Source organism: Maylandia zebra, linkage group LG11 (assembly GCF_041146795.1).
Source record: "Maylandia zebra isolate NMK-2024a linkage group LG11, Mzebra_GT3a, whole genome shotgun sequence".
Lineage (NCBI taxonomy): Eukaryota > Metazoa > Chordata > Actinopteri > Cichliformes > Cichlidae > Maylandia > Maylandia zebra.
Window position 1 is genome coordinate 29,223,329 of NC_135177.1, and position 21,859 is coordinate 29,245,187.

The 21,859-nt window shown below is 38.0% G+C and overlaps 3 protein-coding genes across 8 annotated transcripts; 1 reads left to right on the forward strand and 2 right to left on the reverse strand.

The window, feature by feature from the left end:
• Window positions 1–76: 76 nt before the first annotated feature.
• On the forward strand, window positions 77–6,375 carry LOC101474675 (B-cell receptor CD22). 2 transcript variants are annotated; one of them, XM_004551059.5, is made up of 12 exons: window positions 79–908; window positions 1,024–1,063; window positions 1,402–1,473; window positions 1,620–1,985; window positions 2,079–2,375; window positions 2,790–3,047; window positions 3,130–3,390; window positions 3,960–4,226; window positions 4,326–4,622; window positions 4,721–4,811; window positions 5,193–5,262; window positions 5,744–6,375. In XM_004551059.5, exons 3-12 carry the CDS (start codon window positions 1,428–1,430, stop codon window positions 5,972–5,974), a joined length of 2,184 nt encoding a protein of 727 aa, XP_004551116.3. In that variant the 5' UTR covers window positions 79–908; window positions 1,024–1,063; window positions 1,402–1,427; the 3' UTR covers window positions 5,975–6,375. The 2 variants fall into 2 exon arrangements, with proteins under 2 accessions (XP_076746271.1, XP_004551116.3); XM_076890156.1 differs by having other exon boundaries at window positions 77–1,063; window positions 5,861–6,375.
• Window positions 6,376–6,464: 89 nt separating this feature from the next.
• On the reverse strand, window positions 6,465–14,802 carry si:dkey-24p1.1 (B-cell receptor CD22). 5 transcript variants are annotated; one of them, XM_076890150.1, is made up of 17 exons: window positions 14,715–14,802; window positions 14,049–14,123; window positions 13,533–13,943; window positions 12,677–12,946; window positions 11,856–12,104; window positions 11,317–11,586; window positions 10,906–11,187; window positions 10,231–10,500; window positions 9,521–9,793; window positions 8,884–9,144; window positions 8,364–8,442; window positions 8,206–8,269; window positions 7,987–8,123; window positions 7,722–7,779; window positions 7,361–7,455; window positions 7,220–7,277; window positions 6,465–6,972 (listed from the first exon to the last, which is right to left on the reverse strand). In XM_076890150.1, the coding sequence occupies exons 2-17, from the start codon at window positions 14,095–14,097 to the stop codon at window positions 6,751–6,753; spliced, it is 3,048 nt and encodes a 1,015-aa protein (XP_076746265.1). In that variant the 5' UTR covers window positions 14,098–14,123; window positions 14,715–14,802; the 3' UTR covers window positions 6,465–6,750. The 5 variants fall into 5 exon arrangements, with proteins under 5 accessions (XP_076746265.1, XP_076746266.1, XP_076746269.1 ...); XM_076890151.1 differs by lacking the exon at window positions 12,677–12,946; XM_076890154.1 differs by lacking the exon at window positions 14,049–14,123 and having other exon boundaries at window positions 13,533–13,597; window positions 14,715–14,791.
• irgq2 (immunity-related GTPase family, q2) lies at window positions 14,395–17,648 on the reverse strand. The gene is made up of 2 exons (XM_004551061.5): window positions 17,552–17,648; window positions 14,395–16,433 (listed from the first exon to the last, which is right to left on the reverse strand). Exon 2 carries the CDS (start codon window positions 16,429–16,431, stop codon window positions 15,292–15,294), a length of 1,140 nt encoding a protein of 379 aa, XP_004551118.1. The 5' UTR covers window positions 16,432–16,433; window positions 17,552–17,648; the 3' UTR covers window positions 14,395–15,291.
• Between the last annotated feature and the right edge of the window lie 4,211 nt (window positions 17,649–21,859).

Genomic DNA, 21,859 nt, shown 5'->3' on the forward strand with positions numbered 1-21,859 from the left:
CATCTAAAAGCTGCAGGATAGTAGCTCTCGAGGACTGGGATTGGGCAGCCCTGGTCTATGCTATCTCTAACTTTGTCCCCAAACTGCTCAACCTGAGTTGTCACTGATTTTTAGTTGTGTCCATTCTGGTCACTCCCAGTGAAAATCTTGGCATTTTCAATTCTGCCACCTCCAGCAAAGCCTGCTGTCTTTTCATCAGTGTCACCATCTCCAAACCACACAGCGGGTCTCGCTATCATCTTGTAAACCTTCCCTTTGCCTTGTCACCTGACACTGAACTCAACCAACTCCACCCCACCTTACCTTCACCCTCTCTTCTTCACCTCTCCTGTGCATTGTCAGTTACTTTGGATGGTTGACCCCAGATACTTAAAACTCATTCACCGTCATTACCTCGTACGTAACATGTTCAGCTTTCCACGTGTCTCCCTTGCCCACACACGTCTTGCTTCTGCTGACTTTTGTAGTTACTGCAGTTCTGTATATCACCCTTGCTCCTGAAAAACATAACATTGAAAATCAGTTTAGTGTCGAGCTATTTCCAAGTACATCACTGTGTACACTCACCAGGCACTTTATTAGGTACACGTTGCTGGTACAAGGTACCAGAACTGTCTTTATTCTGTCTTTATTGTGTCATAGAATATTAACATCAGCTCATAATTCACCTTTCTTTCCCATTTCAAGCTCTCAGTGGGATCAAATGCATTATACAAATAATGCATTATTATGCACAATTCTGCACTTGGTTAAAACAGCTGAAATACAGAGAGAGTATCAAAACCTTGTTGTTCTGCTACACGCCACTCCCCGGACACATCTGACAAGAGCTGTGTGCGACATCCAGACACACTACCAGTCTGACATGACTCACTTGTTGGATTACTACTACTGATGCTTTAATGCTTGTAAACCCTTCATTTTAACTTTATTAATATTATTTTTATGATTGTATACTTTAAAATGATCTCAGGATTTGTGACCTCAAATTATTTTTTTTAAAACTTTTTTTTTTCTTTCCAGAAAAGACACTGTATGCTGAACACTTCTGTTGGCTTTTAAGGTAAGACTGTTACCTTAATAAAAGTACTAAATATTATATGAAATACTGTTGAGGATAAAGAATAAGATCATGGATGATTTTTATATTGCTTCCTCTTTTTCATCATTTACCATTTACCATTTTAGTTAATTATTACCTTCAAAAAGGGGAATAATTACATAAACAATGAAGCAAACAAAGTCTCACAGGCTTAAAACAATATTTCAGTTATTTTCAGCAAAACATCAACATTTTGTAAAATGGAAATAGTGTGACTCTCAGCTTGTCCTAAAGACTATGTTTGAATGTTAGCCATACAATAACATTTATAGCAAGCAATAAAAGTGTCCTGTTTCCAGTACCTCACTCGGATCATCAGACGAATATGACGGTTGCAATAAAGGTTTTCTTTATATGCAGTCTACTTCAAGGTATGTTATTTTAATTTCAGTCATGTTGCTAGGGACTTATCTGTCTTTCCACATATGTAGATGCAAATGCAGAACCTTTACATTGGCAGTAATTAGAATGTTTACTTTACCATACCTAATGTCATGTTTCTGCTGCTTCAACTCAGGTAGCTTATGCCAAAACTGGGCAGTCTTCTTGCCTCAGACTGTAGAAGCACTGAGTGGATCCTGCGTGTTGATCCGCTGCAGATTCACCTTGCCCCCAGAATGGGAGGAATTCCTGGATGATTCATGTAAAGCTATCTGGAAGAAAGGCTGGAGTAGAACTCCGGTGTTTGATTCCAGCCTCACTGGTGCAAGTGGAAGCTTAAATATCCAGCAAGGAAACCTGACTGGAATCCTGCGTGACAAAGACTGCACCACCATCTTCAACAACATGCCACCACGCCATTATGACAACTATTACTTCAGACTGCAGTGTGACAATGATTTGAAGTTTAACTTTCCTTCAAGTGTCCTCATATCCACTCAAAGTTTGTCCCCTCCTCTTGCTATTCTACACATAAAGCCACATCTTTACTACATTTTAGGTCATTATGTCATTTTTGTATTGTTCTACTTTTCAGATTCACTGCCTAAACCTACCATAACTCCATTGAACCTGGAGGTAGAAGAAGGAACTGCAGTGTCATTGACCTGCTCTGCTGTTTCTCACTGTCCCATTCTTCCTCCACTTCTGACATGGTCGCCCGCTTTAGGTGACACAGAGGAGGAAGTGGAAGCTAATCCTGCGACCTCTGTGATGAACTTCACTGCTTCTCACCTTCACAATGAACAAAAAGTTTCTTGCACTGCCGTCTATAACCGACAAGCTGGGAAAAGTGACCTTCTGTATGAAAAAATTCTGACGCTAAGTGTTCTTTGTGAGTATATTTTATCACCTTTTCTTTTATTGTTTGCATTCATGCCATAACATGATTTTATTTATGGTCTGATATTATCTGATTTGGTCTTCTCCAGGATAATAAAAAAACTATAAAAGAACATCTAATCAGATGGTTTAGGTTTGTTTTTGTATAGTTTCAAAAGTCACTCTGTTTCAATGAGCTTCAGTTTTGCCATTCAATCAAGTTGCAATCAAGCGCTACAGCTGGGATAGACCCTTGGTTACATTGTAAACATTTGGCAGGTCTCCAGAAACACAAATCCAGTTTTGCTGATGTGAAAAGACAAATGTTTATCATTCCAGTTGTAGGCTTGACACTGGTTATGAGTGGCCCAAAAAATCTGTCTGTGCAGATAGATTGTGTATTAACAATTTCATATTTTTCTTACAGATCCTCCAAATAACACATCCGTTAGTTACTCTGGTCCTGTAAAAGAAGGCAGCTCAGTGACCGTGACCTGCAACACTAATGCAAATCCAGCCGTGGACAGCTACAGCTGGTACAAAGTGAATGGAGATCAGGTGTCAGTGGTGGGATCAAAGAAGAGGTTTTCAGCCACAGTGTCAGAAGTTGACAGTCAGTTTTTTTGTGGAGTCGGTAACAGTTATGGAAGCCAGAATTCTTCTATCACTCAGATTGACGTACAGTGTAAGTGAGCCTGAAACAAAAAGACAGATTATAAATGTTGGATCACAGCATAGACTGAACCCATGCTTGTTTATTTTTCCAGTTTCCCCGAGGGAAACAACAGTAATCGTCGATCCCACTGGTCCAGTTCTGGAGGGCAGCTCTGTTTCTCTGATCTGTAAGAGCCGCTCTAACCCGCCAGTGACCAACTACACCTGGTACAGAGATAATGAGATGGATAAGGAGCCCGGACCAGTCTTGGTCATAGACGGTGCCGACACCAGCCACAGCGGTGATTACCACTGTACAGCCAAAAATGATCTGGGAGAGGAAACGTCAGCAGCAATTCAGCTGGACATTCAGTGTGAGTTAATTTAACACAGTAAAGACATTGATTTACACCGAAAACAAACAACAGAACTGTATTTCTCCAGTGTGCTCACGTCCTGAACATGGCTCTACTGTATATCCAGCTGTGCTCAACCCAACATGATCTGGGGCCAAGACTTGTTAACAGGGCAACACTAGTGTCTGAGCTATGGACAGTAACACATTGTCATATTGCGTGACAACCTCAAAACCTTCTGAGTCCATCATGACTGAGCTCCACTGTGTCCACATGTGTGCCAGTGTCTGAATGTATGTGTAGCTGTTTTGTTTAATTTGTGTCCTCATCAAGCTGTAAGAGTACAGAAAAGTATGATTAAAGCCCCCCCAAAGCAAAACACATTTAATTCGATCAAAAAGGAATAATATGAATCACAATGAAAAAGAAAAAAGTATTATGCATATCAATTAATAACTTTCTGCCCTAAAACTTGCACCAGAACATCCTAATTTATATATTTTCTGAAAGGCTGAATATGCATTCCCAAACAAGTAAAAAAAAGTCTTTGGATGCAATACTAACAAGGAACATTATTTTCCTTTCAGATCCTCCTAAAAATACTTCAGTGTCTGTTGACCCTTCTGGTCCTGTGCTGGATGGCAGCTCTGTGACTCTGACTTGCACAAGCATCGCCAATCCAGCAGCGGTGAACTTCACCTGGTTCCAGGTGGCAGGAAGGAAAAAGGAAGCGGTGGGCTTTGAGCAACACTTCACCTTCAATGTGACCAAACTCTCAGATGATCAATATCATTGTGAAGCTCTTAATGTCCATGGAGCTGAATGCTCAGAGCCTGTCAGCATTGATGTCACATGTAAGACTCTTATTCTTGCTTTCATTCCTTTGAAGCCTTTATGTTTCCCCAAGAAAAGCACCCATAAGCCTAGTTAACCCATTACCTTCTTTGTCTCAGTTGCTCCAGAGATCCTATTTTCTTCCCGCTGTGTGAAGATTTTGTCCCAGATCCGATGTACCTGTAACACTCAGGGGAACCCGCTTCCCTCCCTGGTTTGGCAGCTGGCTGGCGAGCTTGTCAATCACTCTGCTGATATCCCAATTCGGGAAGTAAATCTGGGGAGCACGAGCGTGAGGAGCATCATCACTTTGTACTACCTGGGCCAAGACATGCCCTCTCTGGTCTGTCTGAGCAGCAACTCCCTGGGGTCTGATAGTATAGCTTTCAATATATCCTCCAGTGAAACTCAGCTAGGTGAAGAAATCTCTAGGAAGCTTCATTTTATATCTGGCTTTTCTGTTGTGTCATTTGCATCTTTTAGTGATTGATATGACTGTTTTGTTTTTTTTAAGTCCTCCATACTCTTTCTTTGCTGATTGGTTCTGGAGTGGGAGCACTGGGGATGTTGCTGGTTTTCATACCGCTACTGATATGCCTTTACAGGTGAGGAACACAGAACACTGGTACCAGATATTTTCAAAGTAGGTTACGATTATCATGTATAATCAAAAATGCATATAACAGACATATTTCAAGGTTCCTTTTGTAAGCTGACTAATTATAGAGCAACCACAGCTGCCACAAATCATTACTAACAAGGCAGCCTTCTGATGAAACTTTATCTGCCCACCTTGAAGCTGAAAACACACACGTGTAATACACGAATTGTGACAAAATCAAAACATTATCAGGGGGATAACGACTTTTAGAGTTTTTAACCTTGTGGCAAGGAATTTTCAAGGAGAAAGTATTTTTCCTAAAGCATATTTCAATGTAAAATTTTTAATGTGAATTAAACCTTTCACCTTTCTGTGATGGTTGCAGGAAAAGGAAGGTCAATGTTTCACTTGACAAGGGACTTGTGGATATTTCAGACTGTTTAGTCACCAATGAGGTGAGTTTATGTTGATGCATATATATGAGTTAGATGAAGAAAAAAATCCCACCTGTGGTAGAATGAGTTTGCCTCCAGCTCTTCCTGTGTACTTGCCAATGTGTTAGTGTGATTTAAACACCAAAACATATTGTCTGTGAAGGTTCTCAGTCATCCAGGTCATCGTAGTCTAAAGACCAAGTCTAAAGAGCTTGGAAAGAGGAAGAAGCTTCTCAGCTGAGAGAAGAAACGTCTTCAAGAAACTTCCAGACGTCTTTCTTTCCAAGCTCTTTAGATTCCAAAACATATTCTGACTCTCTGAGCTAATGGTGTGTCCTGTTTGAATGATAAAATGAACGTTTTCTTGCATAGTAAATGTGAATATAGTATGCCAAAACATATGCTCTTAAAAAAACACAGTTAAAGTGAACCTCATTATTGAAATAGAAAAAAACACATCTTTTCTGTGTTACTGAAACACACTGTTGTGGTTTCTCTGTAGACTAACTCTTCAAAGGCAGATGTGATTTATGTCAATAAAGCCATTCTTGAGGCAGAAGCAGCAGAATACAAGGATGACTCTCTCCATTATGCTGATGTGGACTTTGCTCAACTTCAGGCCAGGTCAGAGGGCAAGCTCGGGGAAGGTGAGATCAAAGGCCTGGTCTCTAAGACTGGTGTGGATTCTGAGATCCATCGAGAAGCACCAAGCAATGGAGGAGATGCAAAGTAGGAAGAAACACTTGCAGATGCTCATTTTGGAAGAAAGAAAGATGCTAAGGGACTTACATGAAGGGTTGATGAGAAAGTGGTCACTTAGCTTTAGAGGAATTGACAGCAGAAGCCCAGGAGTTTGGACATTCCCTCCGGCCCTGGTTTTGATCCTCGTCTGTAAATTCTTCTCCTGTCTTACTAGTAAAAATAGACATATCTGTATGCTGAGGTTGAATCTTTAACTATATGCATATGACTAACCTTTGTCTAATTCTAAAAAAACCTTTGTGGAGTGTGTAAGAAGCAGGTACAACCTAAAACTTGTTAGGCACTTGTTTTTATTGACAACTTTGTAATGCATAATTATTATGTGATTAAAAGAGTAACTGGCCCTGCAGCCAAGTTTGCCATCAAACAACAGCTTGTGTCAAAGCAGGTTATGAAATGGAACTATGCATACAGTAAAGTACTTTAATTTCAAGACAGATATATATACATTAAAAAACTCAGCAGGAGGATGGGAGCACAATTTTACAACAGCAGTCATTTCATTTTATCACTTATCCATATACACTTCCCCAACAGTCTTACATCTATGATAAAAAGATAGGTTTGTGTGCTTGTGGGGACTTATTACTATACATAAAGGGAAGCTAAAATTATATCCCAGGAAGGAAAAAAGAAACAATGAGGTAATACAAGCCTTGTTCAGTATAGTTAGCCTGGCAAATATATTTCAGAACGTCCATGGCACAAACTGGCAGAGATGTCTGAATAGGATCAAAGCATTTTTAGTCAAATTTTGACCTGAGAGTACTGAGTTTCATCTTCGCTGCTGCTGCTGCTGCTGGAGTCTCGCTGGTGGCCAGACTTTGGCTTAATGTTCACATGAGCATAGTTGACCTCCACCTCATCTTCACTGGTATCTGTCTCTGAGTCAAAGTTATATGTATATGGAGGTTTGGGTGGAAGCTCTTCGCCGATGTTCTCATAGTCCTCCTGCACTTCTTGTTCTGTCTAGATGACAAAAAGTGACAAAACGGTGTCATAATTTCTGACAGTGTCTGGATTTGATGTACAAAAATAACCCTTGTTGAAGATCATTTTCATTCTTTACTTTGCCTTAACTTAATTTTCCTTGCTACAATGATTTTTATTTGTATTTGTATATCATATACAATGAGTATATGATATACAAATACAATGAAATAAGCTAATAAACTGAATGAGATACAGGGGGAAAAGGCATTTTGAGCTTTCTTACCACTTTTGACTTCTTAGGCTTTGACACCACAGAGTACTCAGCATCCTCCTCTGAATCCCTGGGGAAAACATATAGTCATAAAAGAAGTCATGTAATAACATATCATTTAGGCTCCTTTTATATACAGAACTGAATTCTCACTTTTTTCTATTCTCAAAGAACACAGAAGCGTAGTTGAGAGAATCATTTCCCATGTTTCCACCATGTCCTTTGATTGGGTTTTGTGCAGAGGCAGCCTGAGCAAATGCAGAGAGAACTTGTCAATGAATGTAGAGTAGCAACTGAATCAGTTCATTCATGCCTTACATGAAGGATAATTAATAACTATACTGACAGATATATATTAACAGTAAGGGACAGCATAAGCACAAGGCTGGATTAGTGGAGATAAAACTTTACAAACTACTCTTGACTTTTATTATTTTCTACAGAGCCCCTAAAGTACTGAAACATTTTAAATGGATTTGTCTTTGTTGAGCTTGCACTGATATGATTGGATCACCTGTTTGCTTTTGGGCAGATTCACAGCAGAGTAAACAGTGTTCACGTTGGATGCAGTCCTGTGGAAAAATAATGATGTTAAAAATAAAAAATGCACATTCAGAATCAGAACCATTCAAAAGCTGAGCAGACTCTGGGTGTGCCATTCATAACTGAATGATGTTAAATGGGTGCTTTGACGAAAGAGTGAGCAGCAGCACCCAGCTCCCCTGCCAACAATGAGTCCCTTGTTCTGAGCTGGACAGTGCGAGCTGCTGCAGACTTACGTGCTGTCTGGATGACGCTGGGGTCGTTGGGCATTTGGTTGACATGGATGGTTTAGCAAGAGGTCATCTCTGCTCCTGAACGGCTCTGCCAAACCACTCTGATTCCCACTGCTCCTGCTGACTCCATTCCAGGAACCCTGATTCAGTTTACAGATGGAAATGCATCATTTTTGTTTCATTTCACTAACAATTCAAAAGATTTAACATATGAGTTAATACCAGAAAACTACTCCAGGACCACACATTTGTAGTTCTTTGTTGAATTAAATTGTTCCTTCTGCGTCTGTAAACAAAGGGGCAGAAGAGCAGTCATACAGGCCAATCACCCGAACACGTTTTTCTAATGGAAACTATTTGTTATTTACTTTGTATATTACCTGTACAAAAAGATGAGTATGCATACAATTAGAAAAATAAGACAAAGCGAGAAGACCGTCACAATCTTCATAACTGTGTCTGTGGTTAGAAGAGACAGAACATCAGTATATAGAGAGATTTGTGAACAGGTAGCACAGAAAAACAAAAAGCACCCAAAGAGCACAAACCTCCACCAAGACAGTTCAATGGGCAGTGTTACTTTCTTTGTTCTGTTTAAATGTACTTTTCAATTAAGGGTAACCTGACACATGTTTACTTTGAGTACACAGACATTATGCAGGAGTAGGTGATGGATAATAGGCACCGAGTTGTAAATACCTGGACATGAATAAGTTGAGCTTATTAAATAATGTAATATTGTTAAAACAAATGTTGATGGCTTGTTAACATGACCCCACTCTACACTGCCACAAAGTTTTATGTACGTATTTAAAAAAGGAAAAATATAATTTAAATGTATTATTATATAAAAACAATGCACAGTAGAGATAAAGGTCAATGCCTTTGGAATTCACTCACCGTCAAATAGCTTGATTGGCTCAGATGATCTTTCACCAATTTCGTTTTTTGCGACGCAGTAGTACTCCCCAGGCTGGTCTGATCTCACAAAAATATCCGTACCGTTTGCTACATTTTTGCTCTCTTTTTTGTTTATCCTCTGGTACCATGAATATTGCGTGACTTCAGGATAGCACTGACTGATGCACCTCAGTTTCACTCCTGTCAGTTCATCATGCTGCTCTTCCTTTTCTTTTTCAATCTTTGTGAATTTTGGACCATCTAAACAGAGGAACAGAGAAGAAAAGGAAACGCAAAATAATGACTTCAAAAAAAGACAGAATAGCTAAATATGGAAAGTTTTAAAATGACAATGTACAGTTGCTCTATTCAAAGCTGTTTCATGTAGAGTTAGAAATGTTCCTTTCTCATATCCCTTAGTTGCTGGTCCAAAGTGCACATGCGGCACAACCTGAATGACCTTTCTAAAGCATTTTACTTATCCCAGAATGAAAAACTAAAACCAGTAAAATCAACCACTTGTTAGAGTCCATGTCATATTTGAAGTTTAGATGAAATGAGTAAATAATTACAAAGCAAAGTATTAGACGTGTGTTGTTGGTGAGAAACAATGACTGAAATATTCAAGTGTACTCACGCTTAACTTTAACTTCAACTTGCACTGATTTCCCCGTTCCAATTTTATTTGTGGCCGTACAGCGGTACTTCCCGCTGTCAGAGACACTGGCAGAATCCACAATGAACGGTGTCCCAGTGCTTATAGTGGTTTCCATCGTCCCAGCGATCATCTTCATCCAGGTGAAGGAGCTTACTGATGGGTACGAGTTGGCACTGCAATCCAGTGTTAATGACTCATTCTCTTTTACAATAAGATCAGGATGACCTGTTATTTTCACCTCTCTGGGGCTATCTGTATTTAACGCAAATTATAAACAAAGAAATGAGATGATATTTTTATTTGTTTGTTTTTAATCACAAGATCTTTCTGTAAAATCATAACCTTAATATTTAAATTATTTACAACTCAAATTCTATTATAGCTGAAATTCAGCAGTAAAATAATCTAATCTGTTAATCAAGAAAAACAACAGTAGTTAATATATTGCAACAATGCCTCATGTTTCTTGAACCTCGTTTCCTGAGCTGATGATGTGTCTTTTGTAAAAAAACAAAAAATAGGAGCTTGAAAGTATGGAACAGCTAAACTTTACTGCCTGAGAAATTGTACTAAAACCACATTTTAGTTTAAGATATTGTCTAGTTATTAGATGATTGAATATTATCAGAATATAATTGTGTTGGATGTAACATATATATGACAAAGACATGCATCACTCAATTGCTTACAATTCACCACCAGTTGCTTTTTTGAGCTCCACTGGTTTCCTTCGCTGTTTGAGGCCTTGCAGGTGTAAACGCCTGCGTCTGTTGAATTTGCCTTAAATTTGTAGGAGTTGTCTAAAGTTAAACTCCATTCTGGAGTCTGAGAATTTGATTTAGAATATCTTGCCAGAGTGAAAGTTGGCAGTGGGAAACTTTCAGCAGTGCAGTTGACTTCGACAGGGTCGCCTTCAGTGACCAACTCAGTCATGTACAGATTGGTATGATTGGGAGGAACTGTGGAGAGGAAGCACCTGTGAGCATCATTTTTAACATGCTGAATGATATTACAAGATCAGTCCTTAAACAGAATGTCAGCTCTATGCTGAACCAGCATTCACTAAATGACGCAGCATGTTTTTATTTTCTTTGTATAAAAGTTGCAGTTTAAGTCAAATTTGAGCTTTTACTTGGGTTAAAATATCTAATTTGACACAGACTAGTTTGCTTGACAGTTAACATACTAATTAATTATCATTAGGCAAGTGCAGCTTCATCTAACGCTATGCTACAACAGTAATAATCACATTAATCTGAAAAAGCATGAATGCATTTTTTTCTCTGTGATGGTACTGATTGATAAAGGGAATCAGTTCTAAAACAAAGTGCAGAGAAACTTTAATATGTCAGCAGAGTACTTACACAATACTTCTATGCACACTGGCTCACTAGTGTCCCCTGTGTCAATGCTGTTGCTCGCGTTGCATATGTAACATCCTTCATTTGCTCTTTTTACTTTTTCTAAGTGAAGAGTTTCTATGAAAACCATGAGCATCTTCTTCTGGGGGATGTCAGTCTGCTTATAATGGAACCAGGAATAGCTTGAAGGGGCTGGATATGCATCAGTTAAACAAGTGAATTTTGCGGTTGTATTAATTTTCACACTTGTTTGATGGATAGAAATGTTAGTTTTCCTTGGTTTGTCTGGAAAACAGTAAATAACTTTCAGAATACTTTTGATACTGAAACAGTCAATACAGCATCAACACTAATTTATTTTTATTTTCTCTGTTATGTTCATAGACATATGGAACACAGAGGTTTAAAACTTACATTGAACCGTAAGTTGAAGAGTTTTTGATCCAGAGCCCACAGTGTTCTCGGCACTACATGTGTATTTACCTCTGTCTTCTGGCTGTATGTTTTCAACAACAATTCTCTGTTTTGAATCAATATGTGTTTTGTCTTTCTGCCAAGTAAAAGAGTCTGGTGGTGGGTTGCTTCTCTTTACAGAACATGTAAAAATGACTTTATCTCCTTGTATAATCGTTTTTGGACTTCTTTCAGACTTCTGTGAAATCTCTATGTCAACATCAGGGGCATCTATAACAGAAGATGTCAGTATTTGGTAAAGTTGATTCATTGTAATAATCAGCGCTGAAAATACTGGGCTGATGAATCAGAACTAAAAAAATGCTAAAATACAGGATTCTCATAAAAAATAAAGGCTTATGCCAAATACAACGACAATATCTTAAACTGCACCAACATAAGTTTAAACCACTGAGATACAAACCCATTAAAAGGCATTCAGACATATTCTAAAAATTTGTAAGAATAGATCAATATAATTAATGTGAAACAATACTCACAAATAACCCCGACAGTCACCACTAATTCTTTACTCCCATATTTGTTTACAGCTTTACAGATATATGATCCATTCTGTGATGCAGTAATTGATGAGATCATCCAATTGGCCTTTGAGTCAAGATCTCGACCATCTTTAGTCCATGTAAAAGTGGGCTCAGGTTGTCCTTTAGCAGAGCAAGTGAAACTGACAGACTCTCCTTCCTTTACAATGTTAGAGCTTATATTTGCAGACATGTCTTTGGGAGCATCTGTTCAAAAGGCAAATCAATACAGATTAGCAAATAGTGTGCATACAGGTACACCGTGTGTTGATTGTTTACACAAATGAAATAGACAGAATAGAACAAGTATTGGATTTCAGATACATCCATATATTTACAAATGCAGCAAGGTGAAAATAGCTAATCACATTTATTACAACGCAGGTGTCACACTGTACCAATTCAGGTTTTCTGAAATGAGTTAGAAAAAACAGAAACACACTACTTTTCTATTTTTCATCTTGCAGCAGAACAAGATCATTTTCTGGTGGCAGATCTGTTTAAATCAATTTTTTTTTTTATCACTTTCTTCTAATCTGACTCTGACACAGTAGTAACAGATGTTTCACAGATTCATTTTTATCAGAGAAATAATGGCAGCTAACAAAATGTTCAAATTTTTATTATTTAATAATCTAATTTTTGTAATAAAGTAATGTAATAATTTTACTCCCTTAGTCCTCAGACTCTTTAACATCATTCATATCTTTTACAAAAGTAGTAATTAGGTCCACACTTCAGTAGAAATTACATTAATAAACTTTCAGTTATGAACTTACATCCTACAGTGAGGCTGATATTCCGAATTAAACATGGATCTGTATTGTTCTCTGTTTGGCATGAAAACATCCTCCCATCATCCTCCCAAGTGACTTTAAAACTCAGTGTGGTCTTTTTAGGGTTCTCTGGTTTGCTTTGGGAAAGTGATGCCGAAGGACCTTCAATTTTTAGGCCTGAAGTACAGGAGCTTAATGTGGAGCATGTAAGTGTTACATTGCCATTTTCAGTCACGTTTTTTGGTTCCTCAAAAGTGAGCAGACATGGATTTTCTGCAAATGTAAAGGTAGAGACAACAGGAATGTGATAAAATCTAAAAGTATAGCATACAAGCCCTACAAATATGTTTGTTTTAGGAACAAATAATATAAGGCTGCTCCCTGAAGATTTAAAAAACTGTTGCAGGATCATACATTGATGTTACTAGCTTAGTTAAAACTCATGAGGATTGGAATATCAGGTGTTAGCTAAATATGGCTAGTATGCATATAGCTGTATTGTTTATCTGTACTATGTTCCATTAAATGAAACCTAAGGGATCGCTTTACTTATATTTCCAAGGGGAATGCAAATAAGGTGCCGAAAATGGAGTTCTCACACAAGAAATCGTTCATTATTATCATCTTAATGAAATAAAATATGTGAAATGACTTTTTTCTGACCAAATTTTATGTATGAATTCTATGTTGCAATTTCTTCAGTTTAAAAAAGGCATTGTTTTTTTTTTTTTTATCTATCAAATTATTTTAACCAATCAGATTTTTTCTGTAACCACAGCAGCTCAGTTCAGTGTTTTGTACTCTAAAATATAAAACATGAAAACAGTATATCTTTCAGCACTCTGATCTTTGCTCTTACCTGTGACTGTGAGGTTCGTAAATGGTTGTGTAGTCCACATATCACTTGAAGATGTTCCTACATATCTAAAAGAATAGTTTCCAGTGTCAGTTTTATTCAGGTCGCGAATTAATATACTACACAGTGAGGAAGGAGGATTTTTCCAACTTCCAGATGGAGAGCCGACATATTTCACCCTTTTTGCAAAGTGTGCATTGACAGGATGTTTTGACTCAGAAGAACTGAAAATAGTAGTGGCACTAAAACTGCCATTTATCCAAACTGCATCCTTCATCCAAAACCAGGACGCCGGACCATCACTGACAGATTTTATGATTTGACATTTGATTTCAATGCAGGACCCCTCTGTAGCTGTCAAGTTAGAGTCTTGTAATTTGAAGGGATTTTTAGGATGAATTTCACAAGAAAACCCTATAGCGATGACAAAAACCAGTGAGAAAGTTCGTTAATAAATGTGACCCTAATCAGATGTTAAAAGGAAACAATGCACTAATTATGGAGTAATGAAACACCTACTTTGTATTAGAAACAGCAAAATCAACCACCAAAGGGTGTGACCTGTCATTATCACATAGAACTAAAGCTTGATTTCTGCAACAAAAAACAAAGAATATTTTTTTATGGAACTGAGTCATACTGTAAGCTTTACAACTTATAACAAGGTAGCTTTTTGTTTTCAGTGCAAATACGTGACTGTCAGGATTTTCCTTCTTCCTGTTTGCTACAGCTTTCAGAAAGCTGTTGCTTCTTGAAACCTTATAGTTAATTAAATGGTTACACTTGGGTCATTTTTATCACACATCTACAGCAGTGCAATTTAAATTTTGTTCTTTGGAGAAAAAAATTGTTTTTAACGCATCACTATAGTGCTGTTGGTTTATTGATAGAGTACTTTTGCGTCACTTATGCATTTAACAATTCATTACACACACATAAGAAGAAAGAAGAATGAAAGAATACATTGTTCTGTGGATATAAGGGTAATGTTTCAAAGGAAAACTGGAATCCAGATCAGAAATAATTCAACTCAAAACTTCAGGTTTTCTATATAAAAAAAAAGAAGACAATAACCATTGCAGCGGTGATGAATCAGTACAGACAGAGATTACATACTTACTGACAACTTGAAATAGGCAGTAAAAGGAACAAGGAAGAGGTTTTCAGACCAAAGCTTATTCTTACCTTAGAGGATCCAGTTAGGGTATGTAGAATGCATGACCCCCTCCTAAAGTAGCAAAAAGGAAGTTTTCACAGTTGACTTAAAACTTTGAATATATTTGCATGCCCAGTCAAGCTAGAAAGTAAAGATGTAAAGATGAAGTTTTCAACAAGCTTGTTACAGTACACATTCAGTTCCTCCCACTTCATCTATTTAAAGCATGGTTATTAAAAGTGAAAGCTTCTGTTTTGTGAGTATTTACAGTGGCTTGCAAAAGTATTCGGCCCCCTTGAACTTTTTCACATTTTGTCACATTACAGCCACAAACATGAATCAATTTTATTGAAATTCCACGTGAAAGACCAATACAAAGTGGTGTACACGTGAGAAGTGGAACAAAAATCATACATGATTCCAAACATTTTTTACAAATAAATAACTTCTCACGTGTACACCACTGTATTGACAAGCACAGAGAATCTTAAAGTGCTTGGCATTTATTTGCAGAATTTATGCTCACATGGTGTTAACAGTGTACTTTTGTATCATAAATGAAAAATATACACTTTTGAACATTACATGAAGAAAAAAAAATTGACTTCATTTCCCCTTTGCATGAGCAGCCGCTAGTATGTTTTGAGCATCAGCTGCCATCTCATCAATAGCACTGTTTAAAGCCTGCAGCATAGCAGCAAAGGAGCGGCTGACCGAACGGGCATTTCTAGGCATCGCCATCTCCAGCAGCTTCGACGAAACAGTGGCCAAGTCCTTCTCTGCTGCCGCCAACCTCCTTTTCACTTCACCCTTGCTAACCTCTACTGACAACACACAGTTTCGTAACTCTTTGAGTTTTGTAGGTTCCATGCCTCTCTGTCGGGCTAATCGCTCCACGGACTCATTATCCAGGCAAAGAGATAACCGTGCTTTGGTCAAGATTCGCACTCCTATACTTGAATCCACCATAGATGCAACAAGGGGAACAGGAATTGCGGATACCCCACCTGACAGTGAGGCAGCTGCCCATACTAGTGCTTTAAATGCTTCCTTTTTTTGAGTGACCAGAGCTGAGGTGAGTGTTGGAAGAGCTAAGACAAGGGCGTGTGCCTTGATCTCTGGAAGATCATTACTCATATCTGCTAACAGAGTAGGGAAGTCAAACCTCTCCAGGGTGGCTGGTGCAACCAGGTAGACTTTAGGCTGTGCCATACCCTTTGATTTCAGCACTTCCAGACTGGCTTTCTTTTTTTCTTCCAGGATCTTTTCTGAATCTTTAACTGAAGCTAAGAGAATGAAATACACAGTTTGTCGCTGCAGGGAAAGGGCCTCCAAGAAAACATCTACACTGTTGGGTTGGACTGTCTGTGTGGATGTCATAAAGACTGCATTGTAGCGGAGGAACTTGTATCTATCCATGTATCCCTCTGGTTCAAATGGAGATATGTCTGGAACAGGTGGCAGGTCCCACAGGCGAAAGTCAGGGTGTTTGGGGTCAGGGTAGCCTGCTAAACCATCTGGAGGAACAGAGGCTGGAGAAGGAGCTGCTCCATCATCGCCAGCCCCAAGACCACGGAGGGAGTTCATGAAGGAGGCTTTTTCTTCCCCACGGTCCCCCACCACACCCAAATTGATCCTGCTGATAAGGAGGTCTTCCACTGCATCCTTAACATCTGATAACCTATTGCTCTCAATAGATTCCTTAAGGGTTTCAAGGAGGTTTAGGCCTCTGAAGACATCAGCCATCGCTAAGGAAAGACAAAAAGTACAATTATTTAAAAATGTCAAGGCTCTGTGTGCGGGCAGGCAGAGATGAGGATCCAAATGCAGGACTCGGAAAATGGAATGTAACTCAAAAAACCTCAGCTTTATTGCTGGCAGGAAAACAAACATAAAGTGAGGCCGGAACACTGAGACCAAGAACACACAGGCATAAACTGATGGTACGACGCGACACTGAGCATGGGAAAACACAGGGCTTATATACACAGGGTAGTAACGGGGAAATCGGCAACAGGAGGGAGACACAGCTGGGAGACATCAGGGCTAACGAGACAGGGGGAACAAAGCTGCACATACTAACATCAGACAGGAACAAGAACCTTCAAAGTAAAACAGGAAACAAAACACACTTTACTAAGACAGAGACTAGACAGAGACAGACTTGACACTGACCAAAGGCTACTAAATGATAATCATAATCACAACAGTATCAGATCATAAATCATAATATAGAAAAACACCAAGATAACTGAAACACCAAGTACCAGAGAAACATAAAGGAAAATCCATGATGCAAAAGTACCAAAACATAATGAACTCAAAATACTGGGTCCAACGTGACAGAACCGTGACAAAAAAGGCCTTAAAAATGTTTGGGATAGAAAGTTAATGTAAACCCCCCCCAGCTCTAAAACACTTTATTATCTTTCTGAAGTATAAAAATAGAGATTATTACAGCTGGCAAATTGATAAAGGGTAGCTTTAAAAACAATAACTTTGGGCTAACAGAAAGGAGGAGAAAACGACTTACTAAAGAGCTGTACCCAGTACTTTTTCATGATTTAAAAACATCAGTTTTCTGTTTTCTTCTATCTGCTCTACAGTGTTAATTTAAGGTATAATCAATAAATAAATCTTCTGTTGTTTTCTGATGGTTCAATATACAAACATGCAGGAAATTGTTTTCACTGACAGGAAATGTCCTCTCTAATATTCTCATCTGTTTTTATAGATAGTTTGAAGCCCACAGAGGCAAAAAAAAAAAAAAAAGATAAAGACTTAACACAATAAAATTGATGAAGACAAATGCTGAAATGTTAAAAAAAACATTGCTGTTAATTCCAGTCAACAATACTACACCTACCTGCACATCTGGAACAGAAATGGTCCTATCGCTGAAATATTTTGCCGTCAAACCGCGATTCTCCCACAGCTCTGAAGCACTGACAGCTTCAGGTTGTTCTATTTAAGGCTCCATCCAGCTAGTGGAAAGTTCTAATCCTATAAACTCAGCCCTAATCCAAAATCACTTTAAGCACATACATGATTAAACAGAATGTGCAAAGCTAGTGGCTAACATGTTAGCCTGCTAGAAGACAAAGGCATTTGCCAGAATATAAATAAGATACAGCTGTAGAACTTACTTTGTAATAGCATTTTATTTAAGGTGTAATATATACTTTTTCAAAATAAGCAAAATGTCACAAACAGTTACTGTTATCTGGCCAAGAATTTCATTATTACATCTTAATATTTTATACATACATATATATATATATGAGATATATCTATAGGAACTATTTCAGAATTATTTAAAAAAAAAAAACGGATAAAACTTTCTACATACTAAAGAGGACAATCAACCTTGTTATTAGTGCTCATACCCATTAGTGGTATGGCGGTACATCATTGCCTGCGGAATTGGCAGCTTGTACATCTAGAAAAGTACCGCCAGTGCTGAAATGTATACACAGGTTTTAGAGCAATAAATGCTCCCATGTATGTAATGTTTTGTTCAGGGAAAGCTGTGCATATTTTAGCAAGACAATGCTAAACTACTAAAGACTCTGCCTACAGTCCAGATGTTTCACCAGCTACAAACATGTTGCACAGTTGTGCATCATAATATGAAAAAAAAATCTAGCAAACAAGACCCAGCACTGTTGAGCAGCTATAATCCTATGTCAGGCAAAAATAGGACGACATTATACCACCAAAAGTTCAGTGATTGCCATAAATTTTAAAATGAGAAGCTTCAATTTACAACCTAACTATATATTTATATAGGGATTGTATCTTTTGCACTGTAACTGGGTTTATGACCTTCACTAAAGTAAATCATCATTATACAAAACACAGTTTGAACCTACACTTAGTAAACGAATAATAAAGATTATGAATATTCCCCGATAGCTGTCTATAATTCAGATTACAAGATCTGACTGGAAATTACACTTGAGGTTAAGCCCTAAACCAGCAGATTTATTTAGGGTATATAGAACAACACCTGAATGATATGGAGATGTCCTCATGGTAGTGCTACAATTCAGCATCTGTTTCTGTACCTCTGCTTCTTTCTTTATTAGTGCTGACACAGTGAAAGAGCAACCTGACAGTTTTGTTTTTCTTTCATTTATTAAATTCCTTTTTGGCATTACTAATAAAGAGGAACAACCATTAAAACTGTTAGAGCTATGCAGTACTGCATGTTCAAAAGTCATGAAAAATACAGTTTCCCCCTTCTTATTTTTAGAGGAACCCTGTATGCAAAATAACTAGCACCTGCTAAGCGTCAGATGTTATTTTAGGTTCCATCTGTGAGTAACTCCTCATCTATTTGACAGCAGGGGACAATTGTTTTACTTCTATACCAGATTTTCTCAACCATAACTTACTGTCACAGCTGGGTGACACCTTGACATTAGAACCAAGTTGCTAGGAAACCTGTGGGCAAGATGTAGTTAATGTGTTACAGTTTGTTTTTTTTGTTTTTTACATGTCTGTTTCTGTGTGGATCAAAAAAACAAAATGTATGGTTATAGTCCTGAACTTTGGGCAGACAGACAGAGCAATAGCTTTCGTCTTTGCAATACCACATGTAAGCTGCGAGCCTGTGTCTGTGGTATTGATCTTATTAAAAGCAAAGTTCTCAAAATAGCCCACCACACGAATAGTGCATGAACATGAACTTTGATGTTCACTTTAATTAAACATACATTTCTTAGTCAAGCTTAAAGTCTTTTTAACCCTTTCATGCATGCATATGACAACCTCAATCAGGTTTTTTTTAAATTATTTTTATTCATCTTTAGGCATCCAAACAAGATTTTTGAACTTCATTTTTTTAAAGATTTAGTTTTCTACATGTCCACTTAGGTGGACAACATATGTTTTGACTGGGTGGCAGGGTATGGAGTGACACATCAGTGTCAATGTAGTGGTTTATATGCAAGTGTGCTGGAATACAAACCACTATGCGTGAAAGGGTTAAAGCCACAGTATGATCTTAGCTAGTTGTACATGCTACTTATTTCTTCACATGATATGCCAGCTCATGCAGCCCTGTACAGTATACACTAGTCCATCTTAATGCAAAAATCAGAACGGCAAATATGCAGCAAAATGAAATTCTACATTATATATTCACAGCTTTTTATTGTCTTTGTACTTGATCAAAAAGACGTACAGGGTGGTGCTGTCAGTAGCACTGTTGTCGCCCAGCAAAAACGTCCTAGGTTTGAAACCAGCCTGGGGCCTTTCTGTGTGGTGTTTGCACGTTCTCTGCTGGTTCCCTCTGAACATTCTGACTTCCTCCTACAGTCCAAAGTCATGCAGGGCTTTAGGTTAATTGGTGGTTCTAAATTGGTCATAGATGTGGAAGTAGAAGAAAATGGATTGCTGACTGATGTCTTCTCCATCTAAATTAAAACATGTTCTGAAAATAGACTTTTAAATAGCTGGACACTTTCTTTTTCGCAACCACACAAGTCGCCCCCTGTTGCCCATTTGAAATAATTCAGGTTTAAGACATTTAACATGGACTTTGTGTGCTTTATTTTTAAATTAGACCCTGATAGAGTGTGACCATCCTGTGTAAACTGTGTAGGCAGAAACAGAATGAGATTTGAAATTGAAAGCTTTGAGGTGACTAACTTTGTCCTCACCTCACTTTACTGCTGCTTTTCTAAATTTCACCATTGCCCTTCTCTTTGGCCCATTTTCTTTTTCCTGTATGCTGCTTTGCTTATCAACAAGGAGACTCACTTTTTGAGAAGTCCGCAAATGATTTGTTCATTCACCTCTCATTTGAATCAGCCGTTCACCTGAGAGGTGACAAATAGTGAGCCATTCATCACCTGTACGGTACACCTGATACATTTAAAACCGCTCACATAGGCTCCTGCACTGCTGTAAACAACAGTTTCCTAATAAAACCACTAGATGTCAACATAGAGTAAAATACCACAGCAGCCTTTAATAACACGGAACACATTTTGCTGCACAAACTAGAATACTAGTCAAACTTCTTGACATAAGTCATCAGTTTGTTTATTTCTGTCTTTGCAGTTCATTCCTTTATTAAGCTACACTATAGCAACAACTGCTAAAATACAACATAGGTGTAACATTTCTTAATTATTGTCACCCTTTTTTTAATCACCTTCTCCTTTTACATACAATAGGTTTGTTACTCTATAAAGATATAGATTTTAAAAACTGTCAAACTAATGTCAAGAAACAGTGGTGGTAAAAAAAGAAGAAGAAGATATAATTAGAAATGATGATGAGGGACTGCCTTCTTCTACTTTTTTGTGGTGAGGTTCCCTTTTATTTCTCCCTTTTTCATTTCCACTCACACATGCAGCAGAAGTTCTGCTTTAATCTTTTACAGTAAGGATGACGGTGCTGTTGACCTCGTGGTTCATGGACAGAAATGACAGCAGATTTAGTGCAGTTCCTTAATAGTGGCATTTTGATGAAAAAGGTCAGGCCTTCGCAGTGCAAACACGCTGAATCACAACATCAACGGCGGAAGTAGCCATAAGTCTCCTTTCAAGAGACATTTCCATGCATAGATCTGGGTTGTGATATATTGCTTTAGAGCTACGTATGTTGTGCAGGTCACTATTAGAGTGACTGCTGAGGTTTCATTCTTCCAGTCAGTTTTATCTCCATTTGAAATCGTCCTTGTTCATAGTCTTTACTCTTACTGCATATCTCTAATGCAATATTTTGAATTATATGAATTTGAAAAACAGTTTTTCTGCTTTGAAAATTTTACTTTTATATAATGTTACGTAAACACCCTGGCTGCTTTCAGTGGGCTTGTAACAGATCAGATTAAATTGTTAAATACAGCTTGAAACCGAAGAAGGAAATAAAACCTCAAAAGCAGACCTGTGATGCTTTTCCTTGTTTTTGGTCATGTAGAATGACTGACAATGGTGAATGTTCAAAATAGATATCAGACATGATCAATATTAAATAATGAGGCCAGCTTATCTGCAAGCAATCCTTGTGAGCCGAAATGTCAGGCTAAACACACATTAGTTTTTTTCTCTAGTCTTGATCATATATAATGATATAAATGCAACAGAGCTCTGTTGCTAAGAGTCCTGACGTACTATTAAAAGCTGTTGTTGATGAAAAGGTTACGGTAAATGGCAAGTAG